At 46.2% G+C, this 23,477-nt stretch overlaps 1 protein-coding gene across 4 annotated transcripts in view; it reads right to left on the minus strand.

Annotated features, from left to right (window-relative positions):
• Positions 1-23,477, minus strand: part of Rbpms (RNA binding protein, mRNA processing factor) — a 180,729-nt gene that overhangs the window by 1,903 nt on the left and 155,349 nt on the right. For 2 of the 4 annotated variants that reach the window (XM_029565286.1, XM_017799091.2), the window contains exons 6-7: positions 4,692-4,822; positions 1,735-1,883 (exon numbers count right to left, since the gene is read on the minus strand). In XM_029565286.1, coding sequence (XP_029421146.1) covers positions 1,752-1,883; positions 4,692-4,822 — 263 coding nt within the window. In that variant the 3' untranslated portion in view covers positions 1,735-1,751. Of the gene's footprint in view, positions 1-1,651; positions 1,884-4,691; positions 4,823-23,477 lie in introns of those variants that run through there. The other 2 variants (XM_008836893.2, XM_029565285.1) reach the window with 2 other exon arrangements.

The raw sequence follows: 23,477 nt of genomic DNA on the forward strand, positions 1-23,477 counted from the left end.
CTCCAGCTCCAGGGGAACTGATCCCCTCTTCTGGCCTCTATAGGTACCTGCATGCATGTGTGCATGTATACAGACAGACAGACAGACACACACACACACATACACACACACACAGATAGATGGAAAAAATGAAAAATAAATTGCACCCTGCTGAGTAAATAAACGCTCAGGCACCCTGGCAATGGATACAGTCCCGCAGTGCAGACAACCCATACTGGTTCTGGATCTGTCTGTCCTTTTGTGATCTTTCTGTCATGTTTGCCTGTGGCTCTTTTCCCATGGACAAGTTCTGAATTTATTTGGGGTTTAACCTTTAAAAATTTTCCATTGTGTCACAAGGGCTATCTCAAGGGGCACGCCCATAAGAAGTCTGTGTTACAATTTAGGACGCTTCTGTTTCTGTTACACAGGTGAGGGTTCCCTGCACAAACTGGACAGCAGCCAGTGACTTTTGAAAGGACTGTGGTGCCCAGGGTAAATGAGTCCCCTGAGGCAGCAGCAATCAGGACCTTTCTTCAACCAGGCTGGCTTCGGGCCCAGCACTGGGCCTGCCTCTAGAGGAGGGGGAGGAGTTTGATTTCCACTATGCAGTGAGGACATCACCTACTTTCTGCCCCAGCAGCAACAAGATTAACCTGGACTCAAAAGGCAGAGATGTGTAAACAGGGGGTGACAGGAAGGTCGGCATATTGTGTTCAGAGTATAAGCTTCCAGAAAGTGGTAGGTGAAACATACCTCTCCTTACCCAGTGACTTACACAACATATTTAGCAAATTTCAAGTATGAATATCCTTGAAAGTAAACCAGATAATCACTTAAAAATATTAATGTTGCCAGGTGTGGTGGCACACGCCTTTAATCCCAGCACTTGGGAGGCAGAGGCAGGCCGATCTCTGTGAGTTCAAGGCCAGCCTGGTCTACATAGTGAGTTCTAGGACAGCTGGGGCTACAGGGAGACCCTGTCTCAAAAAAAGACCACCACCACCAATGAAAATTAATGTCAGGAATCAGATGTTGGCTGCACAGGGCCACTCTTCATCATTAAAAGTATAAAGACAGTACAGTGTGCTGTTCTACATCTAGCTTAGGCAAGCTTGGAACTCTGGACCTTCCTGCCTCTGTCTCTGCCTCCCAAGTGCTAGGATCACAGGTGTACATCAATGGTAGATAAAAAACTGTAGGATTTGATGGCGATTAAGTACCTTTAAACTAAAGCTGAAAAAGCTGAAGGGCTGAAATTGCACTAGAAATATGATCCAACTCATTTTTAATGCCAAGTCCTATTTCCTGGGTCCTCCTTCCTTGGGACCACAGCAAGCGCACTGGGAGTACGTATTCACTTCTTGCAAATGGACTTCCACTAGCTAGATGTGTCAGCTCTGTTGATGCTGATGCAAGCGCTCCTGGTAGCCGATGACCCGCTGGCTGGAGGATCTTCCAGCATGAAGCTTAGGGTGGCTGGGGAGCTCAGACGGGAGCAGCATCGATGGGGCCGAGGCTCTGGGCCCAGTCTTCCAGGTGCTCTAAGTTGTCGCCAGTGGAACACACAACTCAGTGGGGCTATAGGCCCAGGTCTCCCGACACCTCTGCCAGGGAGAAGTGCCTTTGCTCCAAAATTGTAGCACCGTGAAAACAAACACGCCGCAGTCTATTTGAGATCATTTTTGCTCTGATTAAAATTTTTATTGAAATCTCTCAAATATCATCAAGAAATAATTTTTGCAAAAGGGGGGAATGGCTAATGAACAAATTCAACATGGGAGCTCCCTCTGCTGGTCTGCAGTAGGTTGATATGTGACAAACACATTCCCAGAGACAAATCTAATTTGCTGGAGAAGTGGACAAAAGACAGGTGTGTTGGGCTTTGCTTCAGGAGAGAAACACTAGAAGAAAAAAAAAAATCCATGTCTCAAAACAGAGCACAGCATTGCTAAGAAAAGCAAAATTATTTAGAAGACTCTCCAAAACATCATGAAACTTCCAAAACAAAGCCTGAATCTTCTGCTAGGGGAACACCCCACTCCGCTCTCCCTCCAGTAACCCTAAAAAAAAAAAAAAAATCCATGTCTCAAAACAGAGCACAGCATTGCTAAGAAAAGCAAAATTATTTAGAAGACTCTCCAAAACATCATGAAACTTCCAAAACAAAGCCTGAATCCTCTGCTACGGGAACACCCCACTCTACTCTCCCTCTAGTTAGTAGGGTTCTCTGAAGCCCTGTCTTCACCTCCAAGTCTCTTACAGATTTCCCATCTACTTAGAGGAGAGAGTTCCAGGGAGTCACTGGAGTGAGGCCTCTCCAAAATTCCATTATGAGTAAGTCTTTGGTGAGCCAGCTCCTTGGAGTGTCTAGAGACAAGCCTGCGCAGGTGATCGACCTGCACTTAAGTCATGATAGACAGAGCCACCATGATTTTGGGCAACTCTCCATCTTCTCAGACCTGCTTTCTCATCTGCACCATGGGCCAGACCAGCTGATCTACAAAGCCTCTACCAGTTCACTCTGGTAGAGTACCAACGTGGGCAAATTAATTTAATAGGTATACTTACTTATGCATCTTTGGGATGCAGAGTCCAAGGCTGTTCTGGGAATGACTCCAAACAAGAAGTGAGATCCAACACAAGGATCTCACCAACATCAGATGAGAGTTCCACCAAATCTGGGGCCGCTGGCTAAGTCAAGTGGATTCCAGGCTGGGGAAGTGTCACGAGAAGGGGGCCACATGGGTGATGCATGCCAGCAAGGCACACGGCTGAGGTCATCTAATCTTGCACTGTCTCTCCATCCTTCCTTACAATGGTGTAGGCTTTCTAATCTCTTAGGAGATCCTTGTTAGGTCCTTTACCCTTCATTTCCCCAGAATCACCCCTGATTTCATCTGCCATGTCATGGCCCACAGGCAGCATCCCCAGTCCTTCCTGGACATTGTCAATTCTTGATTGTCCAGGGCAGTGGTGGAAGGCAGACTTGTCAGAAGACTGTAACTGTGCACAGTTTCATGGTATTTACTACTAAGGACCTCAACTGCCAGTTGATCTGTTCCTGAGCCATAAGGCAAGAGGAGGTGTACTACCTATAGGTAAGGCGTGGGGTGAACAAAAGGCTCTTTTAGCTGCTCTGTGTTGTCTACAAAGTTACCGATGACACAAGCATACTCATGACTCAGCAAAATATAGCCACAGGTTTACAGCTTACCCACTCTCCTGCCTGCTACCTGCCAGTCATGGGGTCACTGAGCACTGATGCAGACAATGAACAGTGGGTAGACGAGCAAAAGGCACGTCTTGCCCTTGACTTTAATTTGTTTTCTGTGCCAAGTCCCCTCACTACTATCGTCTACCATTTCTGTCCCAAACTTCACGACTCACACCGCTTTCCCCTTTCCTCCCCAGTGCCTTGATCCTGGGGCCCAGACACTTCCCTCAGCAGCTGCCTGGAGCGATGCCCTGGGAGAGCAGCCCAGGAAGCCAGTTGCTAATGCAGGCAGGAAGCACTGGTATCTCAGATGCAAAGAGTGGAAGGCCGTGCAGCCCACAGCACTCCTGACCTGAGGCTGGGAACCCTCACCAGGGCTGCCTGCTGCTCAGCATTGTTCTGTATGACACAAAAGTGTTTCATCCAGCCTTGGAAACTAACAGCAGGCAACACACACACACCACCTGACCATAAAAAACACTGTTTGCTTGATTGTGTGCAGGTCACAGGACAACTTGCAGGAGTCAGTTTGCTCCACCATGTGGATCTGGGGGAATTGAACTCAGGTCACCAGGCTTGGCAACAAATGCCTTTGCCCACTGAGCCATCTCGCCAGCCCATAGCTTGGAACTTTTTAAAAGGCCAGGCTGAGTGATACATGCAAATAGAATCTATATTCTACCTATTTATTTGCTAGTGATCAGCACTTTCTAGAGGCAATCAATGAGTGGCTAGTTTTAAGAGTGGGTCTCCTCTCCTCATGCTAAGCAAAGCTCAGGGAACCATCGCTTCCCATGGGAGAGGAAGCGTTAGTATGTAGACGGTCATCTTTGGAGAGAAGCAAGAAGTGTGTTTATAAAACCCAGGCTATTCTTAACTAAGCAAGAAAACTATGGCGCACAGATTTCTACTCTTGACCTGTAATTACATCCTAGACAGTAGATTGCACCTTTCCTAAACATGGGACTAAGCAACCTTGTCTTTCCTGTAACATATATAAAAAAGCACAGGTTTCCTCCCAGAACCTTCCCCTTCGGTACCTAATCTCCTTGTGGACCAAAGGGCAGAAGTCTTAGTTACACACACACACACACACACACATACACACACACACACACACTGACTTGTGCCTAGAGTGCGCACATCCATTCCATACCAGGCATACACATATCTATGCTCCCGTGATCTCCTTTTGCTAGCTGGGAGCTGGGGAGGGAAGCCTGCCCCAGTCCTCACATGTGAGATGAGGGTGAAATCATTAAGGAAGAGAGAGGTGTCCTTTGGGGCAAACATCAGGCAGTGGGTAGGATCATTGCTGTCAGACGGTCCTCGTAAGTCCCGGAGGGGTGTCAGCTTGACGTAGAGGGATCATTCATGTCTTGAAGGTGGATCTGTTAGCTGGATAGTTGTTAGTCGTATGGTGTGCTCTGGGGGACCAGGTTTGAAAGGACTGGTGGTGGAGTAAGTGAAGTTGTGGCCGATGGGTAGAAATTACCTGGGCATGCAGTGAAGCGGGATAGGTGAAAGCAGGAGGAGGAAGAGCAGGCGCTAACTCCGCTGGGTACAGAGGGTACGGGGCCCACACTTCAGGGCTACTGGGGTAAAGTGCAGGCACTGTGAGCTCATCTGCAAGAAAAGAATAAGGAAGAGTTAGTGGTTACCAAACAGCTGCTTTCACATGGAAAACAAACACCCAGTAACCCCAAGCCCAGACCAACGTCAGAGGTCAAATTACTCTCATTCCTTCAACAACCTGTTGGCTTTGCTCCCCCAAACTCTAAGCAAAGGAACGGGTAAGTCCAGAACAAACAAGGCAACACTCATCTGCTGCCTGCTGAGCCAGCTGAGGTCACAGGCCTGGACTCCGCCCTGAACACTGTGATGTCTCTCCAACTGTAGCTGGGGACCCAAGAACAGTGGGAATTTCCCGCTGAAACAGAGTGTGGTCTGCTGAGGGATGGAATGGAGAGAAAAAGCTAGCAGGAGACATTCCACAAGGACCCTCTGCACAGCCTTTGTTAGCACAGTGGGTTGCTGGCAGGACTCCAACAGACCAGAACTCCAAGACTTCTCCGTTTATCAGTATTGCTATCAACAAATAAATCACGATAAAGCACTTTCTATTCTGTCCTCTGAAGCACAGGATCAAATACCTCGATGTACAGAAGACATCAAGGACATCACAAATTCAGAGAATAGAGGTATCTCAAACATCATACTTAAAGTCAGGCTCCCAAAAGATGCCAGAGGAACATTTACAGATGCGGTTTATTCTGACTCCCCAGTCTACAAGTTCCTTATGTAGCTCAGGTCAACCTGCAGCTGCCAGATGGAAGGTCAATTGCCAGGCTGTTCAGTGTATTAGGAAGCAAACCATTAAAAGTAGAGGCAAGTACACTAGTGAGCTCAGCACAAGCAGAAATACCACCACTCAACAGTTATGAGTCTGAACTCTGTGAAGCCATCTTGATACGTGCTTTTCTCACCTGTCAACACCTGAAATCAAGTAAATGAGGATGCGTCCCAGGAGAGCAAGGGAGGCAGGAAAGGGTAGCTGGATAAAGCCATTAAGAACTGCCATTCAGGACTTTGCAGGGGCTCAAGAGTCACTTCTCTCCTTCCTACTTCCAAGCAACTTGTGTCCCTCATCCTTCCCAGACCCAGACTCAGAAATGCTGGTTCTAGGCAGGGCTTTTAGTAAGGGAAGGGCACTGAGCACAGCAAGCTGTGGGTGTGCGCTGTGGGTATTCCACGGAGCAACCAGGAAGCAGGGCCTGTGCGTGAGTGAGCACCAGGTGGGCATGGGGATGCGAGGCTCTGCATGGCTTCTTTGGGGGTGATGGACTCCCTAATTCTGGGGCAGCTTCAGGCACGTGGGATCTTAACACCCAGCTTTGCTATATCCTGGCTGGCCTTCACGCCATTCTTTGCAGTAGGGCACTTTAAGCTCTGGTGATGGGAACAGACAATGAAGAAGGCTCCAGAGACCTGAGGAACAGATTGATACTATTTAGCCAAGGAAACAAAAGTACCACAAGTTTCTTTAAAATGATCATGTTCATGCATCATCTTCAAGTCCTGGGATGTGTAGGTTTCTGTAGCCCCAGGCTCAGGAAAGTCCTCAGAGGGGCTGAGAACACCCTATAGACCCCTGCGATTCTTGTCATGAAGGGACCATATGCTTTCCATTAGAGCTGTTCTTGTGGGAGCCAGCTAGTGGAAACTAACTGCTGCCAGGACCAGGGCCTTGGATTTTAAACAAACAACCACTCTCAGCAATGGCAAACTATTATTGTTGTTATTATTGTTATTTTAGCTACTAGCCTATTTTAAGACATTCTGAGTCTTACAAAAGTCAAGAAAGTCTCAGGCCCTAGCACTCAAATCTCTAGCTTGTGCTTATCTGGTCCACTGTGACAGCGGAAGACCTTAGAATTGGCAGCTCAACTGATACCCGTTGGCAGAGATGGCAGAGGGGCCTGCTTGACTGCAACTAGTCTCTGGTCCCGGCTGTCTCTAAGGGGAGGTGACTAACGGGGGTGGGGTGGGTGGCTCACTGTTCCCTCAAAAAGCCTGAAAAATGAAATCAGAATGTCCCTTTAATGTATTTAGTCCATAAAGAGATGAATAATGGAGTTCGAGTGGTAGCACCCAGGCAACATAGGGCTTACCCAGGCTACACAGCTCTTTAAGCAACACCCCCCGCCCCCGCCTCGACCGCTGCCACAATGCCCAAGAGCAGATCAGGGAGGCTACAGGCGGATTCTGCTCCAGACTCCAGACACAGTGGAAATGAAGCCAAAAGACAGCGGGGGGAAAGAGAGCATCCTCAGACACAAGTACGAACAAGAGGGAAGAGGGAAGCAGAGGGGAGGCGGCTGCTGTGGCTAAGCCAGAAATTCGAGATCTAGCTTCAGACAGGGGACAGACTATAAGCCTGGAGAGTCTAGCCTCTGATGAAGTAGAAGAGGAAGGAGCTGGGTCTGACTAACCATGCACCATGCCCCTTAGTGTTCCCTGGATCCTTCTTCTATAATAAAGAGGAATATTTTTATCAGCTATTTTGTAAATGTCAGTTTTTTAGGAACTCTCCACTTTAAAGGGAGAGTAAAGTTTTAAGTGTAAATTATCTTTGGGGTAGGGCTGGGACTCACTAGGTAGCCCTGGCTGGACTCAGACTCACAGAGATCTGCCTCCCAAGTGCAGAGAGTAAAGTTACACACCACTACACCCCACGTTAAATTATTTTTTAAGAGGTAAAAATAACTCATTAGTTGTTTATTTTTTGGTGCAACCAGAAGATAGTGGGATATTCAATCATGAGAGGTTGTGACTATCTTGGGTGTCAGCATAACATTCCATGGCGGGAGGGGCAGTTTTGTATCCCACAACACAAAGCACACAAAATGGGTGGTGGGGGGAGATCCGACTTCATTCTTGATCCAACTGATGGAATTCATGACTTTCAGAGCCTACATTTTCATGCTGAGTATGACTTTCCATGACAGCTACACTGATTCTCAGGGACGACTTATCCACAAACATTTGCAGATGTAGCCCAGCAGAACTGTGCTTGATAACCCCTAAATGCACAGGTGCTGAGCTGGCCAGCAGCAGAGGATTGAAGACTCCAGTGAAGTCACACTCAATGAACCTCTTGGCGTGTCTATGCATGGCTCTCTCCCCTCTTCCTTTGTGAATATCCAAAATTACCACCAGAGCCAAACCCATACCTAGAAGCATTCTTACAGCAGACAGCAGCAGGCTGAAAAACTCTCCTACCCTGCTCCTCACCCCCCCCGGGGGCAGTTTTCTCTTTACTTGTTAGTATGGTCTTGGGAAAAAGACAAAGCTCCAGAAGGAGGTTTTCCATGGCCTACACCTTGCTCAGGACTAACGCTCAAAAGGAGCAAGAAGAATCCAAGTAGCGTACCCTGGTTTTAAGGGCTGTATCGTCCCTGCCATGCACACCCTGCTCAAGCTAACAGGAGGGATAAGAGAAAGACAGGAACTCAGGGGTTGGGGGGAAAGGGATAAAATACAGTTCTAAGGAGAAGTTATAGCCTGGACAAAAGGGGCTCTGACTACACAGAGTGTGCGAGGCTCAGGGAAAAGGCAAGAGAGGCCCAGCCTTTTTGTCTAGGACTAATCAGAACCCCCCACTGTACAGAACCCCTAAAACCCTTTATCCTTTCTCCTGAACCTTTGGATGACTTGTAGAGAACAGTACACATCTGAAAAGTCTGTGAGGGAGCAGGCTAAGAGGTGAGGTGCCTATCCAAGGAAAGTCTGTAAGAACTTCAAATCAGTGTTTGCCTCCTAGAAAGTTCTATTTGGAAATATGGCATTGTAATACCATGCTCAACATGATTCAAAGTAAATATACTGCCTGCTTTCGTTCCAGACTTCAGTAAAGACGCCTGTGCTGGATAGCTTTAGTGTCAACTTGACACACCTGGGTTGAGGGAGCCTCAATCAGGGAATTGCCTCTATTCGACTGGCCTGTGGCCATGTCTGAGGGGCATCTTCTTGATGAGTGATGTGGGAGGTCCCAACCCACTGCGAGTGGTACCACCTCTGGGCAGGTGGGCCTGTGTTGCATAAGAAGGCAGGCTGAGCAGGGGCCAGGGAGCAAACCAGTAAGCAGTGATCCTCCATGGCCTGTGCTCCAGCTCCTGCCTCCAGGTTCCTGACCTGAGTTCCTACCTTGGGCTCCCTGATGAACTGCGACCTGGGAGATGTAAGACAAATAAACCTTTTCTTCTCCAAGTTGGTAATGGTCAGAGTGTTTTGTCACAGCAATGGAGAAACAAACTAAGACAATGCCCCTTTAACTCGGCTGCCTAAGCCTGAGGTTGTCATCTCGCCCCGCTTTCCCTTGGACCTTACTGATTCAATCTCAGCATGCACTCTGATCTGACCACCAATGATGGGGAGGCCTCCTGGGGTCCTCCTGACGGCCACCCTGAAGCCAGAACTTAAAAAAAAAACAAAAAACAAAAATCACAATTTGGTCTCATCATACACCCTCTTTAAGACGTTCTGTGAGGCTCCTGCCCCGCCCCCCCCCAACCAAGCATGTCTGAACTTCAAGAGGCATCCTAAAAAGTTCTAGATTTCTTCTGGTGTTCCCAGTGGTCTAGGTCAGTCGCTCCCTTTGTGTGGCTGTGCCTACCTCTTCCATTCAGGTCTCACCTGGCTTAGCTCTTCAGTGGATTCTATTTAGAGTGACACTTCCTTGTATCCTTCCCAGTCTGGGAAGGAGTTCTCAGCTTCCCACTGCTTTCTACACCCTCCCCAAGCCAATCACTATGAAGTTCTCTCCTGGGTGGTTAAGCTCTTAACTCTTGGTTGCCTAGCACAGGATAAGCAGACAGTCCACCACTTGTAGTTAATAAATGAGGAAATACATGCCATTGTGCCTTCAGAAAAGGGAAATAAACAACAGGTCATTTTTCTCTGTTGGAATAAAAATATGCATAAGGGCACCAAGGTCTAAAATACCCTAGTTACTGTACAGTTACTTTTACAGTGTCTGAACTGAAATAGGAGCCCAGGTCTCTTGTCACATGCAGGGTTCTGTCCATACACCATAAACCTGTGCCCCTGCACAGATGATGCCCTATTATGGGTTGTGGTGTGAGAGAGTCAAGAGTGCAGCAGGGGTCTGGCTATGGTTTTTAGCATACTCTACTTATTATAACAAACTCGGGGACAGAGTATTGGTAAGTCATTAGCTTTCTTGGAAGATGAAATTTTGGCCATGAGAATTATCAGCCATGACATGGAAGACCCTGACACTGAGAAGCATTTTATAGGGAAAAAACTGAAACAAAACAATTAAATCCTCCTATTAGCGATCACCCCCCATCTGGACACAGCAATGAGCTGGTCCAAGTCTACTAAGCAAACCCTTCGGAAGTCAGGCTGCCAAAGGCCCCTGCTGTAAGGACTGGCTATTAGGATACGCTCTTTTGGTGTTAGTGAAGCAAGGTAAGTGCACATGATCTTTTGAGTATGGCCTCACTTCCTTCCCAGATGTTTTCTGGGATCCTTACAAACAAAGCTATTAGCTTTTTTGGGTTTTTTTTTTTTGTCTCCCTGTAGCCCCTGCTGGCCTGGAACTTGCTATGTAGACCAGGCAGGCTGGCCTCGAACTCATAGAGATCTGCATGCCTCTGCCTGTAATATTTATTTATGTAAAAAAATATTTTAGCGGCTGGGGTGTGGTAGCTCAGGGCTTCAATCCTAGTAGAGGCAGAGGCAGGTGGATCTGTATGAGTTTGGGGGCCAGCCTGGTCTACACAGCAGTTCCAGGCCAGCTGGGGCTACAGGGAGACCCTGTCTCAAAAAGACCAAAAAAAAATTTTAACTTCCCATGCAATCCTTATGACTTTGGGTTTTTACCTTATCTGCTGTAATCCTATCTAATGCACATCACAAAGTTACCTATGACGTCATTTTGAGAGTGTGCATGCGTGTGTCCGCGTCTGCGCATGTGTGTTTATGTGCAGGTAAGACTGCATTGAGGTCACAGAGGCACATATCACCACAGTAATGTCTAGGTTCGGCCTAAGGGAACCAACTGCACTAAATGCTGGGTGCACGAGGAGAAATCAAGGTTAGGCTCGGGTCTAGCCATCGTAGACCATGGCATTTCTTTCTCGTCAGTTACTTAGGACAACACATCAATCTACTGCTTTGCTTTCTATTCCAGAGTACACATACAAAACTTATCAAACCCAACTCATCAAAAAAGGGTGGGGGGGAGTGGTGGTGGCAGAGAGATGGCTTAGCAGTTAAGAGCACTGACTGCTCTTGTAGAGGATCCGGGTTCAGTTCCCAGCACCCACATGAACCATCCTTAACTCCAGTTCCAGGGGAATCCGAAGTTCTCTTCTGACCTCTGTGGCATTGTACGGCACAGGAGGTCTCACATACAATGCAGGCAATACACTCATATACATAAAAAAATAAACAAAAATAATATTTAAAAAGACTACAGTTTCTTACAATAATTAGAAAAAAAAAGCATTTACTGTTGCATATTAACTAATTCCTTTCCCTACTTTCCCTATGTCTTCCAATTCACCCCTTACCACTTCCCCAACCCAGTGTTGTACATAAGCAAAACTCAGATTCCTCTGAGATAAAGTGTTTCATTGAAACTGGAACTAGGACAGTGGCCAGCAAGTTCTAGCAATCGTCTTGTCTCCACCCCCGAGCCCCAGCACTAGGGTTACAGGTCCATTCCTGGCTATGACCAACTTTTTTTTTTTTTTTTTTTTTTTTTTTTTTTTTTTTTTTAAAAAAAAAAAAAAAGAGGACGATAAATCTTTCACTGTGATATATCAAAATAAACTCACAGAGATCCGCCTGCCTCTGCCTCCCAAGTGCTGGGACTACAGGCATGCACCACCAGGCCCGGCTTATGACCAACTTTTAATGTGGGTACTGGGATCTGAATTCAGGTCCTCATGCTTACACAGCAAATGCTCTTATCTACTGAGGCCTTGCTGCAGCCCAGCAATGCATTCTTTTAAAAAAATGTATTTTAATTTTTAAAAAATATTTTATTTATTATTTTATGTGTATGAGTGTATTGCCTGCATGTAGGTAAGTACACCCGTGTCGTGCAATGCCCTTGGAGGTCAGAAGAGGCTGTCAGATCCCTTGGGACTGGAGTTCAGACAGTTGTTAGCTGCCATGTGGGTGCTGGGATTCAAACCTGGGTCTTCTGCAAGAACAACCAGTGTTCTTAACCGTTGAGCCATCTCTCCAGCCCCTGTATTTTAATTTTTATGTGTACAAGTGTATTACCTGCATGTAGGAAGGTGGACCTGTGTCATACAATGCCCGAGAATGTCAGAAGAGGGCGTCAGATCCTCAGGAACTGGTGTTACAGATGGCTGTTAGCTGCCATGCGGATGCTGGGAATTGAACCGAGTTGCTAATTCCAAGTAACAATATAAACAATGAAGAATGTAAAGGTGGCAGCAGCATGGGAAGGGTAGTAGCTCATGCACACTGTACCCATGCTGTGTCCAGTGCTATTTATGTGGAGACATTAACATCAGCTTCTTCCCATTCTGGGGAATCAAACACAAAGCCAAAGATCTGGCCATTCTCAGACAGTGAGAGAAGCAGGATGTGAGGCAGGGAGGCTGTCAGAGCAGCCCCTCCTCTCCTGCACCCCCAGGTCTCTCCGCCAGGTCACTTCCCTTTACTGGTTACATAGGCATTTCACACCCCTGTGGGGCATTCCTACTTTAGCCTGAATGCAGGTCTCTATCTGGCCAGTTAAGCGACTTCTACTGTCTCACCAGGTATTTCTCTCCCAACACAGCAGTTTAAACCTGAGTGAAAGCGAATACAGGCCCACAAAGGAAGTTTGCTGAGCAGACTGCTAAAGCTGGCTGGTCTCAAGTCCCCTGTTCCCAACCCCCTTCTGTCACCCTCTTGCCAGTCACTGTTCCCATGGTCCCACTCTTTCCGTGGCCCAGCTGCTCCATGCCAAGGAGCCATCCATTTCAATCAAGATTTCAGCAGGCTCTGCTTCCAGTGGATGGGGAAAGGGGACCCCATAGCAGAGCAGGGAGAAGGCTGTCCCTCTGGGCTTAGGTCACTACAGCTGTCTATTCTTTCTCATCACATGGGGGCTTGTTTACCCCCTTCCTTTCTGTGACCTGTAGGTACAGGGACGAGGGTTAGTTTTCCCAGGTCTGGGTGGACTGAACTTAGTTCAAAGTATCTGGCAGCCCACTGGCAGCCTGCATTGCTTAACTGCAATCAAGTCTGGATATTTAACAGAAGCTGTGTTTTCAAAAAGCACTGGTTTTATGTCATACAAACAGCACAGGAACATGTGCTCAGCCTCGTTCTGCTGCACGCTGCTCTGATTCAGAAGGCACGGTACTGGTCTCGTGTGAATGGACCCCCTTCTCTTCTTGTCACTCAGAACTGTTTTATCTGCCAGTTAAAGTACACCCTCTGCTTTCACACGTGAATGAAAATATCCCCGTGTGTACTCTGTACAATACACTTCACAGACTTCATCCACAGAACATACTTAAGAGCTAAATACTGCTGTAGTCACCTATATCTGAGAAATGGTGACTACTAATCAAGGGCTTAGCAATTTCTTTATAGTGACAGGCCAGGGCCACACTGCTGGGAACACAGGCTGTGGGTTCCAGAACTTGTGCCTTTCCCCGTTACATTGTATGGTCGATCAACCGGCATGTTTGGTCTAGTCCAACGCCATCTCCAAACCATGAGCTTGACTTTCTAACCAAGTTAGAGGGGCTGGAGAGATGGCTCAGTGGTTAAGAACACTGGTTGTTCTTGAAGAAGACCCACGTTCAAATTCTAGCACCCACATGGCAGCTAAAAACTGTCCGTTAACTCCAGTTCCAGGGGATCCGATGGCCTCTTCTGTCCTCTGTGGGCATTCACTGCATGACACGGGTGCACTTACCTACAATGTAGGCAATATACTCATACACATAAAATAAATAAAATATTTTTTAAAAAGTTAGAAAAGACCCGTTAGACCTTCAAGAACAAATAACAAAAAATGTTACTTTAGGATGAATAGATGGCAAGAGGATTATTTTGAAAACACATTTTTTTTCTGCTTTTGCAGGCCATGGCAACATATATAATTCAAAAATATACACTTTTGGGGGGGCGGAGCTGTGATCAAACCATGGGTCTTGTGCAAGGCTAGTACTCATCACAGAGCTGTGATCCCAGTCTTTTGCTTTTCAAGACAGGGTCTCATTAAATAGCTTAGGCTGGCCTTGAATTCATGATAAAGTCCTGACTCTGTTTCCTGACAGCTGGATTACAGTCATGTGGCACCGTGCCCATGGGATACCTGTACTAAAAAGACCCTATCTATAAGGTAATCCTACAGGATCTAGGAAACGGGATGTGTAAGAGCACTGCACAGGAGAACACATGAGTAATCGGAGCGCTGTGCCAGAGATGAGCATTTCAGGAAAGTCAGGGATCTGTGCTTTACTGAGAATTACCAGAGGGAGGAAAAGGAAGGACTTTCTTGTAGCATTTTCTAAAATTCTTTTCTTTTTTTTTTTTGGTCTTTTTGAGACAGGGTCTCCCTGTAGCCCCAGCTGTCCTGGAACTCACTATGTAGACCAGGCTGGCCTTGAACTCACAGAGATCTGCCTGCTGGGATTAAAGGCATGCGCCACCATGCCCAGCTAAAAAATTCTATTTTTAATGTTTATGTGTACACACAAGCATGTAGGTGCCTGTGGAGGCCAGAGACATCAGATCCCCTAGAAGCTGGAGTAACAGGCAGTTGTAAGCTGCCTGATATGGATGCTGGGAACCAGGTTCAGGTCCTCTGGAAGAGCATTGTGCACTTAACCACAGAGCATCTCTCCAGTCCCTTCTCGGAACATTTTTTTTTAAATTACTGATTTTAGTAAGACTTTCATTTGTCCCTCACCTTCTCTGTCATAGACACATTATTTGGTGAGGGAAGAAATTTACCTAGAGGCCTGTGTTCTTTAGGAAGGAATCCCTGCTTGTGGGGCTATCACTTTCAAAGCTCCTCCAGAATTACAAGGTCCCTAAGTGAGGAAGCTGTTTGCTATGCCCCATCTGTCTGGTGCCCAATACAGAACTCATCTGACTCATTTATCAGGCATTCCTAATTTTTCATAAGTGCTATCTGTGTTAGGCAAGTATATATTTTTTCTTTTTGAGAGCCAGTTCCCAGGTTAGGGGGCATGCGCCTTTACCTACTGAGCCTTTTGCAGCAAGCCCTTGTGCCAACTTTTTAATACAATACTGGGAATCATCATTAAAATGGAAAACAAGTTTAAAAGTAAAACTAAACTCTCCCTATTATCTGAAAGTACACTTCTTTTTTGGTTAACCAAGCTGAACTAATGAATTTTTAGTTTCTTGCTTGGAACAGTACTAGTTAAAAATGTCCAAGAAGGCCTGCTGCTCTCTTAAAAAATCCACGATACACCAAATATCCATCCTCACAATTCTAACAGCCTTCGCATACCTCGATCACAGCACCTGTATTAGTCACTTTTCTAGTTACTGTGACCAAATACCCAACAAGAAGCAACTTAAGGGAGGACTTCTTTTTGGCTCACAGCTTGAGGGTGGATGTCATCATGGCAATGGCATCGCTGTGGAACCGGCTCCTGTTGTGGTGGCATGAAAGGCTGCTTGGTTACATCTTGGCAGACAAAGAGGCAGAAGACCAATATATTTTGCATTGAGACGGTCATGAGCTTACTTAGGGAACCCAAGGTAGAATGTTGACGTGTTTGGGTGTCAAGATGACAGCCAAGGGGTGGATTTGTGTTGGCCAATTTCAACTGTTAACCTCTAGGGTACCAATGAGATATACCTTCCGTGTCCTTCTGGGTGTTTCCCCAGAAATTTAACTGAGGAAGGTAGATATACCCTGAATAAAGGTAGTGCCACCCATGGTCTAGGGTTCCAGACTAAATAAGAAGTGGAAAGGGAGCTGGGCATGGTGGCAGAGGCAGGTGAATATGAGTTTGAGGCCAGCCTACTCTGCATAATGAGTTCCAGCAAGTACTACATAGTGAGATCTCACCTAAAAACACAAAAACAACGACTGAAAAAACCCAAATGACAACCACAAATAACAGGAGGGAGAGGGAAAGCCAGGTGAGCACTGGCACTCACACTGTCGTTCCCTCCATAAGGGACTGCATTCCTCTGCCAAATAAACCCTTTCCTTTACTTATTTACTTACGTATGTATGTACGGACACATGTGGTATTTGGTTACGGTGACAGGAAGTAACCAGTACGGTGGCCACCATTCATCTCTCTCTTCTTTATCAAACTGTAAACTCTGATCCCCTGGGTCTATGTCTGCCACAGAAGCTACTTCACAAAAGTTAGCTCATTACTACCAAGTGCTGCAATTTACAGTGATCAAGACCACATGAACTTGACAACTATATAGTCAACCCAGTGACTTACAGCTCAGCACATTTCCTTGACTTTTAAAGGGAAAATGTCAACCTAACTCTGCAAAGGTTCTAGTCCTTTGAAAGCAGAGCAAACCTTGAAAACTTCTCAGTAATGAGCTATAAAGAGACTGACAGTGAGCAAGGGAACTGATCAGAACCAAAGAATATACAGAGCACACATAACACATGTACCACAGTAATGGTCTCCGGGCAAATGAGCCGTTCCTGAGCGGAGCTGCACTGGGCTCCTACCTCATCCATTCCCTTCTGCTGTGATGGCTTTCCCTTTGTCTCCAGGCTGGCTGTGGCCTACTGACCCTTGATGTATCCACTGAGAATGAATGAGATCACTTACAAGTAACTGTCAGTGTGCATGCTTGTCTGTATAGACTCAGAAAGAGGAGACGAGCTGTGGGAAGCCAGCAGCTCTGTCATCCCCTCTCTGGTAAAGTCTGATGTTGTGGAATTCTGAGCAAATAAACAGACACGTGAAAAAGTTCCTAGAACACTTTACAAGAAATTTACCTGTCTTTATGTACACAACAAAAAAGACACTAACTTGTGGTAGCATTCTGTATGCCGCTAGACAGGAAAGAGCTCAGACTGAAAGGTGGCAATCTTCAGCAGTTAGTAAGGACCTACTTGAGTAAAAGAGTAAAATGTCACAGATTGAAAAGTTTTATTGTTTCCCCATATTCTCTGGAGAACGTAAATTAACAGTGGATAAAAGTACTTGCCTGTAAGCCCAGTGACCTGAGTCTGAATCCCCAGAACCTGAGTCTGAATCCCTAGAACCCATGCATAAGGCCAGCACTTCTGGCCCATGTAATACCAGCACTTCTTTGGCAAAATGGGAGGCAGAGACGGGAGAATTATCCAGAAGTTTGAGGGCCAACTCAAGCTGGAGTACATGGTAAAGCGGCAAAAAGGCAGGGCCCTGCCTCAAAAACAAAGGGGGAGACAGGAACTGACTCCGTTGTGTATTCTAACCATCATGTGTGTCCACATTCACACAGTCACTCACACACACAATAAAATTAGAAAAAGTCAGCATGGTGGCTCCAAGTGTGATCTCAGCACTTGAAAGGTAGAGGCAAGAGAATCATCCTGGGCTACATGAAACCCTGTCTTGAAGAAACAACAGCAAAACAAACTAGCTTATTCAATTGTGTGTACTTTGGGGCTCTTTACTGCAACAATGACAGTCACCACCCCACCCTAGCAGGATATCCTCCTGCTTCCCCACCCTCTTAGATGCAGGACATTGAACATACATCTGAGCACAGCCAGAATATTCTGAGTTTCCAAACCAAGAGAATGCCATTTAAAATTAATGTGTGGTTGATGTCAAAAAGTCCCAGGCAGACACAGAGCATGCTTTGTCTCTGTCCTCCTGCCCCAGCCTCTGAAGACACAAGTGGGTGAGACTAAATCGCACAGAGTGAGATGTCCTGTCATTGCTGCTGGTCTGTAGAAAGCCCCTTTCCTCTGCCTGCCTGCCTGCTATTTCCTCCACAGAGTAACTGCCAGCCATGGTTATTATCACTTCACTGAAAACAGGAGGCTCATTCTGCTTGGGAAAGCAAAGAATTAAAAGGTTTAAATGTTCATCTCCCAGGTTCAGCAATGTTATTTCTAGAGATGTGCTCTACATTAACACATAAAGGTCCACAGAGAAATATCAGGAAGGCTAATTGAACTTTATAAAAACTAAATACAGGGCGGGGGGACAAGGACAGGGATGAGGATAGGACACAGAGATATCCATTATCAGGAGAAGTAGGAAAACTGAGACACCCACTTGATGGGTTTGCACTTATTTGAAAGGCCATCTAAGATATTGCTAAATTTTGAAAAAAAAGTTTTAAAACAGTATGCTTACTAATCAAAATTCTACTTTAAAATTCTGTTAGTATGGGCTGGGAAATAAGAACAAATGTATTTTGTGTACGTTATATGCATTGTATCTCACATCTCTCCTTAAATCCTAGAACCTAGTATTTCCGTTTTATAGATTTGAAGAAACAGGCTTGGAAAATTTTAGTGACTAGTTCAAGGTCACAGAGCTCACCTGTGGAGGTGGATGTGTAACCAGGACCCTGTCAGGAGAGGACACATTCTAGAGACAGCTGTGCCCCTCCTTTCCATTATCAGATTATTGAAACAATGGGCCCCAAAGAATTAAATTTCCCCAGGAATCTCAGACTGAAGGAAGGGAAAGGCTAAAGCCCAGGCTAGAGCCAGGAGGAAATTGCCTGACAGGAAGAGATTTCAGGGTTCTGACAGCCTATCTCATAGCTAAATTGGCATATGCAGATTTCCTGGGATTTGTTTCATCTTTTCTATAAAACTGTGACATACTGTTACTAAAAGGCAGTAGAGAAGCTCAGCCCATGCCTTTAGTTCCAGCACTTGGGAGGCAGAAGCAGGCAGATCTTTGTGAGTTCAAGGCCAGCCTGGTCTACATTGCAAGTTCCAGGCCAGCTGCGGCTACAGGGAGACCCTGTCTCAAAAAGAGAAAAAAAAAAAAGGGCAGTAGCAGCAAGAACCCTGGAGTTCCTTCCCTTTCCTGTCTAACGGTACAAATAGATGTTTTCTTTTGCCAGTTTGTTTCCTAATCTAAGGTCCAGAAAACCTATGTGGTGGGCTTATGAAGCAAAGTACCCTAGTAACAGGAACATAAAACTAAAGAATCTGCTTATACTGGGAGAGATGGATCTGTGGTTAAGAGTGCTTGCAGCACAATCATGGGGACTGGCACCCACATAACCAGCAGGGTGTCCTGTAAGTCCCTACAGCTCTGACTTGGGAGGGTTTAGGGTTAGGGCAGAGACAGGAGCCATCACCAGGGCTTGCTAACTTCCAACCTAAACTCAGATGTGGAGAGACTGTGCCTCAAAGCAATAGGTAGAGAACAGAGGAAGACACTGGACAAACACCCTCTTCCATGTGCAAATACACTCAAACAAACAAATTAAAAACAAAACCAAAAACCACCCAACTGCTTCTGGGCGCAGGCTCAGCTGGGACAGGGTGTGAAGAAGGCTGGAGAACCTGACTGATCCCAGCACTCACGCAGTTCCCCAGGACTCACAGCTCCCTGGGACTCACTGGCTAGCCTTTCTAGCTAATTGAGGAGTTCCAGGCCAAGAAGAGATCTGCCTCAAAGGAGGTAGATGGCATTCCTGACAATGACAGAGGTCCCCCCTGGCCAGCACCCCACACACATGCACATTAAAAAATAATAAATCTAAAGTCAGGCATGGTGGCGCACGCCTTTAATCTCACCACTTGGGAGGCAGAGGCAGGTGGATCTCTGTGAGTTCAAGGCCAGCCTGGTCTACATTGTGAGTTTCAGGACAGCTGGGGCTACAGGGAGACCCTGTCTCAAAAAGACCAAAAAAAAAAAAAAACCAAAAACAAAGAAACACCTCTAAAGTCTGATTTCCTATGGAGGCAGAATTACCTACAACCTACAGACTGTTACCGTTCAGGGCTGGAGGGAAGGCTTAGTGGTTGAGAGTGCTTCCTACTTTTCTAGAGGACCCAGGTTCAGTTCCAGAACCCTTACCAGGTAGCTGGGCACCCCCACACATATAGCACAGACCCCCTCCCCCAAATAACATTAAATCTAAAACAGTAACAACATCAACACCAACTCCAACAGCAACAAAACCACATTTTTTCCCCCTGACAGTTGAACCCTGGCTCCAAGAACTGGTCAGTCTCCAGGTAAGATTTAAAGAAAGAGGCTTGGACAGGTATGCTGGTACATGCCTTTCATCCCTGCACTCAGGAGGCAGAGGCAGGTCAATCTCTGCAAGTTCCAGGCCAGTCTGGTCTATAGTGAGTTCCAGGTCAGCCAGGGCTATATAGTGAAACCCTGTTTCAAAAACAAAAGAAAGAGGCGTAACCAATGTGAACAAACAAAGCCCATGGAATCTAAATACTTTAATCATCATCTTGGCCAATCTTTTTGGGGGGAGGGCAGGGGACGTGGCGGTGGGGGGGGGGGGGGTTGCTTTGTTTTTTTGAGGCAGGGTATCCCTGTAGCAGCTGGGGCCTGAAACTTGCTATGTAGACCAGGTTAGCCTCGATCTCACAGAGACCTGCCCGGCATATGCCACCATGCTGGGCCTCGGCCAGTATCTTTAACACCTACTAAATAAATAACTGTTGTGAACCAAATGCAGGTGAACACTGCCATCACTTTACTTCTCCAGCCCAAATATGAGGCCTCTGCTAAACCACAGAGTAGTTGTCTCTTGCTAAACTGAGTGCATATTGGAGACCCCAGGTGCAGGCAGGGAGAAGAATGTGCCAGAAAACAACAAAACAAAAAAGATCTTACTTATTTTCTGGCCAGAGGCGATTAGGAAGATGTGATGAGTCTTATGTGAAAAGAGCGCAGAGAATTGTGAATCCTTCAGGCTTAGAGCGATCGGTGACTTGCACGGATACAGACTTGGACAAAAGCACAAGGACCTTCATGCATTGGTACCACACATGAAGCGATTCTGGAATGTAAGTGTGGTAAAGAAAAGGGACAAGTCAAAACAGAATGTCTAACTGTGCGAACGTGTACGTGTACGGAAGGCACTTGCGATCTCTGCACAGGAGGCTACCGCAGGAGAACCACGAGTTCAAAACGAGCAGGGTGGGTAACAAAAACAAGAAAAAACAAACGGAAGGACTAACTGAGAAGAACAAAGGTTCAGTGGGTATGGGATGAAAGAGGGTAATGGGGGGAGGGATGACCAAAATCCATTATACATGCATGGGAGTGTCAAGGAAATTTTTTAAAAGAGAGTAAGAGACTAGCTTGGGCTACACAGTCATAGTACGATTCTGTCCCAAATAAATAAGAATTTGAGATGCATACAGTAAGTGCATAGTGTTAGGTAACTAAGAAAATTGGCACCTGAATGACAAGAGGCAGGATACAATCCACTGATGTATTGAAGGTTATCTATACTATGGGAAATCTATTCTTTTTGTGTGTAAGAAAATTCCCTGCCCACCAGATGATAGGCATACACCAGCTCCCAGGCTCTGAAGGGCGTGGTCTCTGGAATGCACTTGTTGCTGCTTCCTCATTCTTCCCTGTCTTTATCTGGTTTAGCTCTTTAACAGGAATGAGTAGCTACCAATACTAAGAGCCTGGTTAATTACACCACTGTTTACATTCTTGTGTTTAAAATGAACTGGGCCCTTTAAGAACAGAAGGGTTCCTTTAAAAGACTCCCTCCCTGTCCTCTAGCTGTGCCTACAACTCTGATATGCTCAAAGGCCCAGTTCATTAAGCAGCCACTAAAATTGCCTTTGGAACCTCTGAACTCCACTTCAAGGATACAATATGCTACAGTCCCAAAGCAGCCCCAGGTGTCTATGCACCCCATCCCTGATTGGTTGTCTTTGTGTTCCTTTCTGAAACATTACAAGTTTAACAACCTAACAAAGGCCTGGATTTCAATTATGCAGATTAATACTCATAAGGTTGACTTTCCAGTAAGAAAAAAGTTTAAGACTTGACAAATGTGCACATTAACAAGCCCCTTCCCACCCTCTCTTAGGATTGTGCTTATGCTTGCACAGAGTTCATTTAGGAAAACAGGGCATCCTAACCTGGTTAGAGGCACTGAAATGTCAAAAGGAAACTGGAATTTAGATAAGAGCTTGGACCTTCTACTACCTCACAATGACCAATGGTTCAGTGACAGATTAAGTTCATAAGCAAGCAGGAAGCAACCAGGGAAATGTGTGTGGTGACCAGGAGGGCTCACTCTGGCTTGACTTTTGCAGGTAGGTGAACAGACAGGAACCTCATGAGAGATTCCCAAGGTTTCTACACGGCCCCAAAGCCCGGGATTTTGACACAAGAGAATAACAGTGTGTTGATAAACCATCACAGTATAGAAAAAGGTCCAGAAACTTCCAACTGACAGTTTGTTAAGTATTACGAAGACATATGGGTTTCTTAAAGGAGGGGGTCTTTAATTCATATCTATAGGCTGGCTAAGTAACTATGAAATGAGAGTTGCCAGTGAGGAAAGGCTGGAGAAACTGGGGGAGGTTTACCTCTGAGAAGGGATGGAGGGAGAGGATACTCCACTGTGTTATGGTTATTGACCGTATGCTTCAGTACTGTCCATAAAAATGCTGTAAGAGGTGTAACCCTTGCTTAGCGATGAACTCTCTGCATGTGGGGTGTCTCATTGCTTCTAGAAGGGCGGTCTGTGGTGCCCAGGGTACCCAAGCCAGGACATACTGTTAATAGTCACTGGGTGTGAGAAGTGGTAAGACCTAGAGCTGGTCAGTAGAGTGTGCCTGCCGTGATCATGATCATGGTGGTGTAGATGTTCTGAACGATGTTCAGAACATGTGACGCCCTTCCAGTTCTCTCAGGCAACCTTCACAGACTGCTCTGCAAATATGTTGTTATCTTCATTATACAAAGAAGAGGAATCAAAGCAGGTGTGGTGGTGCACACCAGTAATCCCAGCACTTAGGGAAGTAGAGGCAGGAGGATCAGGAACTCAAGGTCAACCTCAGCTTTATAGCAAGTTCCAGGCTAGCATCTCTTCTTTTAGTCATTTTCTGCGTGCTGCATCCCTTTCAAGTTTTCCCTTTCTCTCAGTGTTGAGCCCGGGGAGGAGATGCTAGGGCAGGAAGCAGTCTATGAGGCACATCATAAAGCCCACAGCCACAGCAGGCAGTGCCAGGCTTGGGTGAGCTGGGTGGTGGACCGGTGAACTTAGTGGTTGGGAAAAAAAGAAACATCAACTCCAGTGGGGCTGGGAGAACACCCTCAAAAGCCTTCTCTGGGTGCTACAGGATCATGCCTGGGCCAAAACTCATGCTGTGGAGAGTCTGCACAGGCTCTGAGCTGATCTTTTCATGGATCCCTCTGGCCTGCTGCAGATACAGGAGAAAGCCTGCCTGTGGGTTCACAGTAACTCATCTCAAGGGTTTTTTTTTTTGGGCAGGGGGGGGGATGTCAGTAAAAGTTATTTTTCACAGAGTATGTTTAATTCCCAGAGGAGATGATCTTTAGATGAGAAACAGTTCCAAATGGGCAAATAAAGAGATAGAAAGAGTACTGGGAAATTCTGTAAGCGTGCATGTCAGCAAAATACGCTAGTGTGCCCTTTTTGGGATGGAGTGCCGGTACCCGATCTGCATGTTACCCCCCCACTTGTGTGTGTGGTGATGGGGTAGAACCCTGGGCCTCACACAGGTAGGCCATGTGATTTTAGTTATCTTCTCATTTTTTTCAGATGAACA

Source organism: Nannospalax galili, unplaced genomic scaffold (assembly GCF_000622305.1).
Source record: "Nannospalax galili isolate Female #2095 unplaced genomic scaffold, S.galili_v1.0 scaffold2038, whole genome shotgun sequence".
NCBI lineage: Eukaryota > Metazoa > Chordata > Mammalia > Rodentia > Spalacidae > Nannospalax > Nannospalax galili.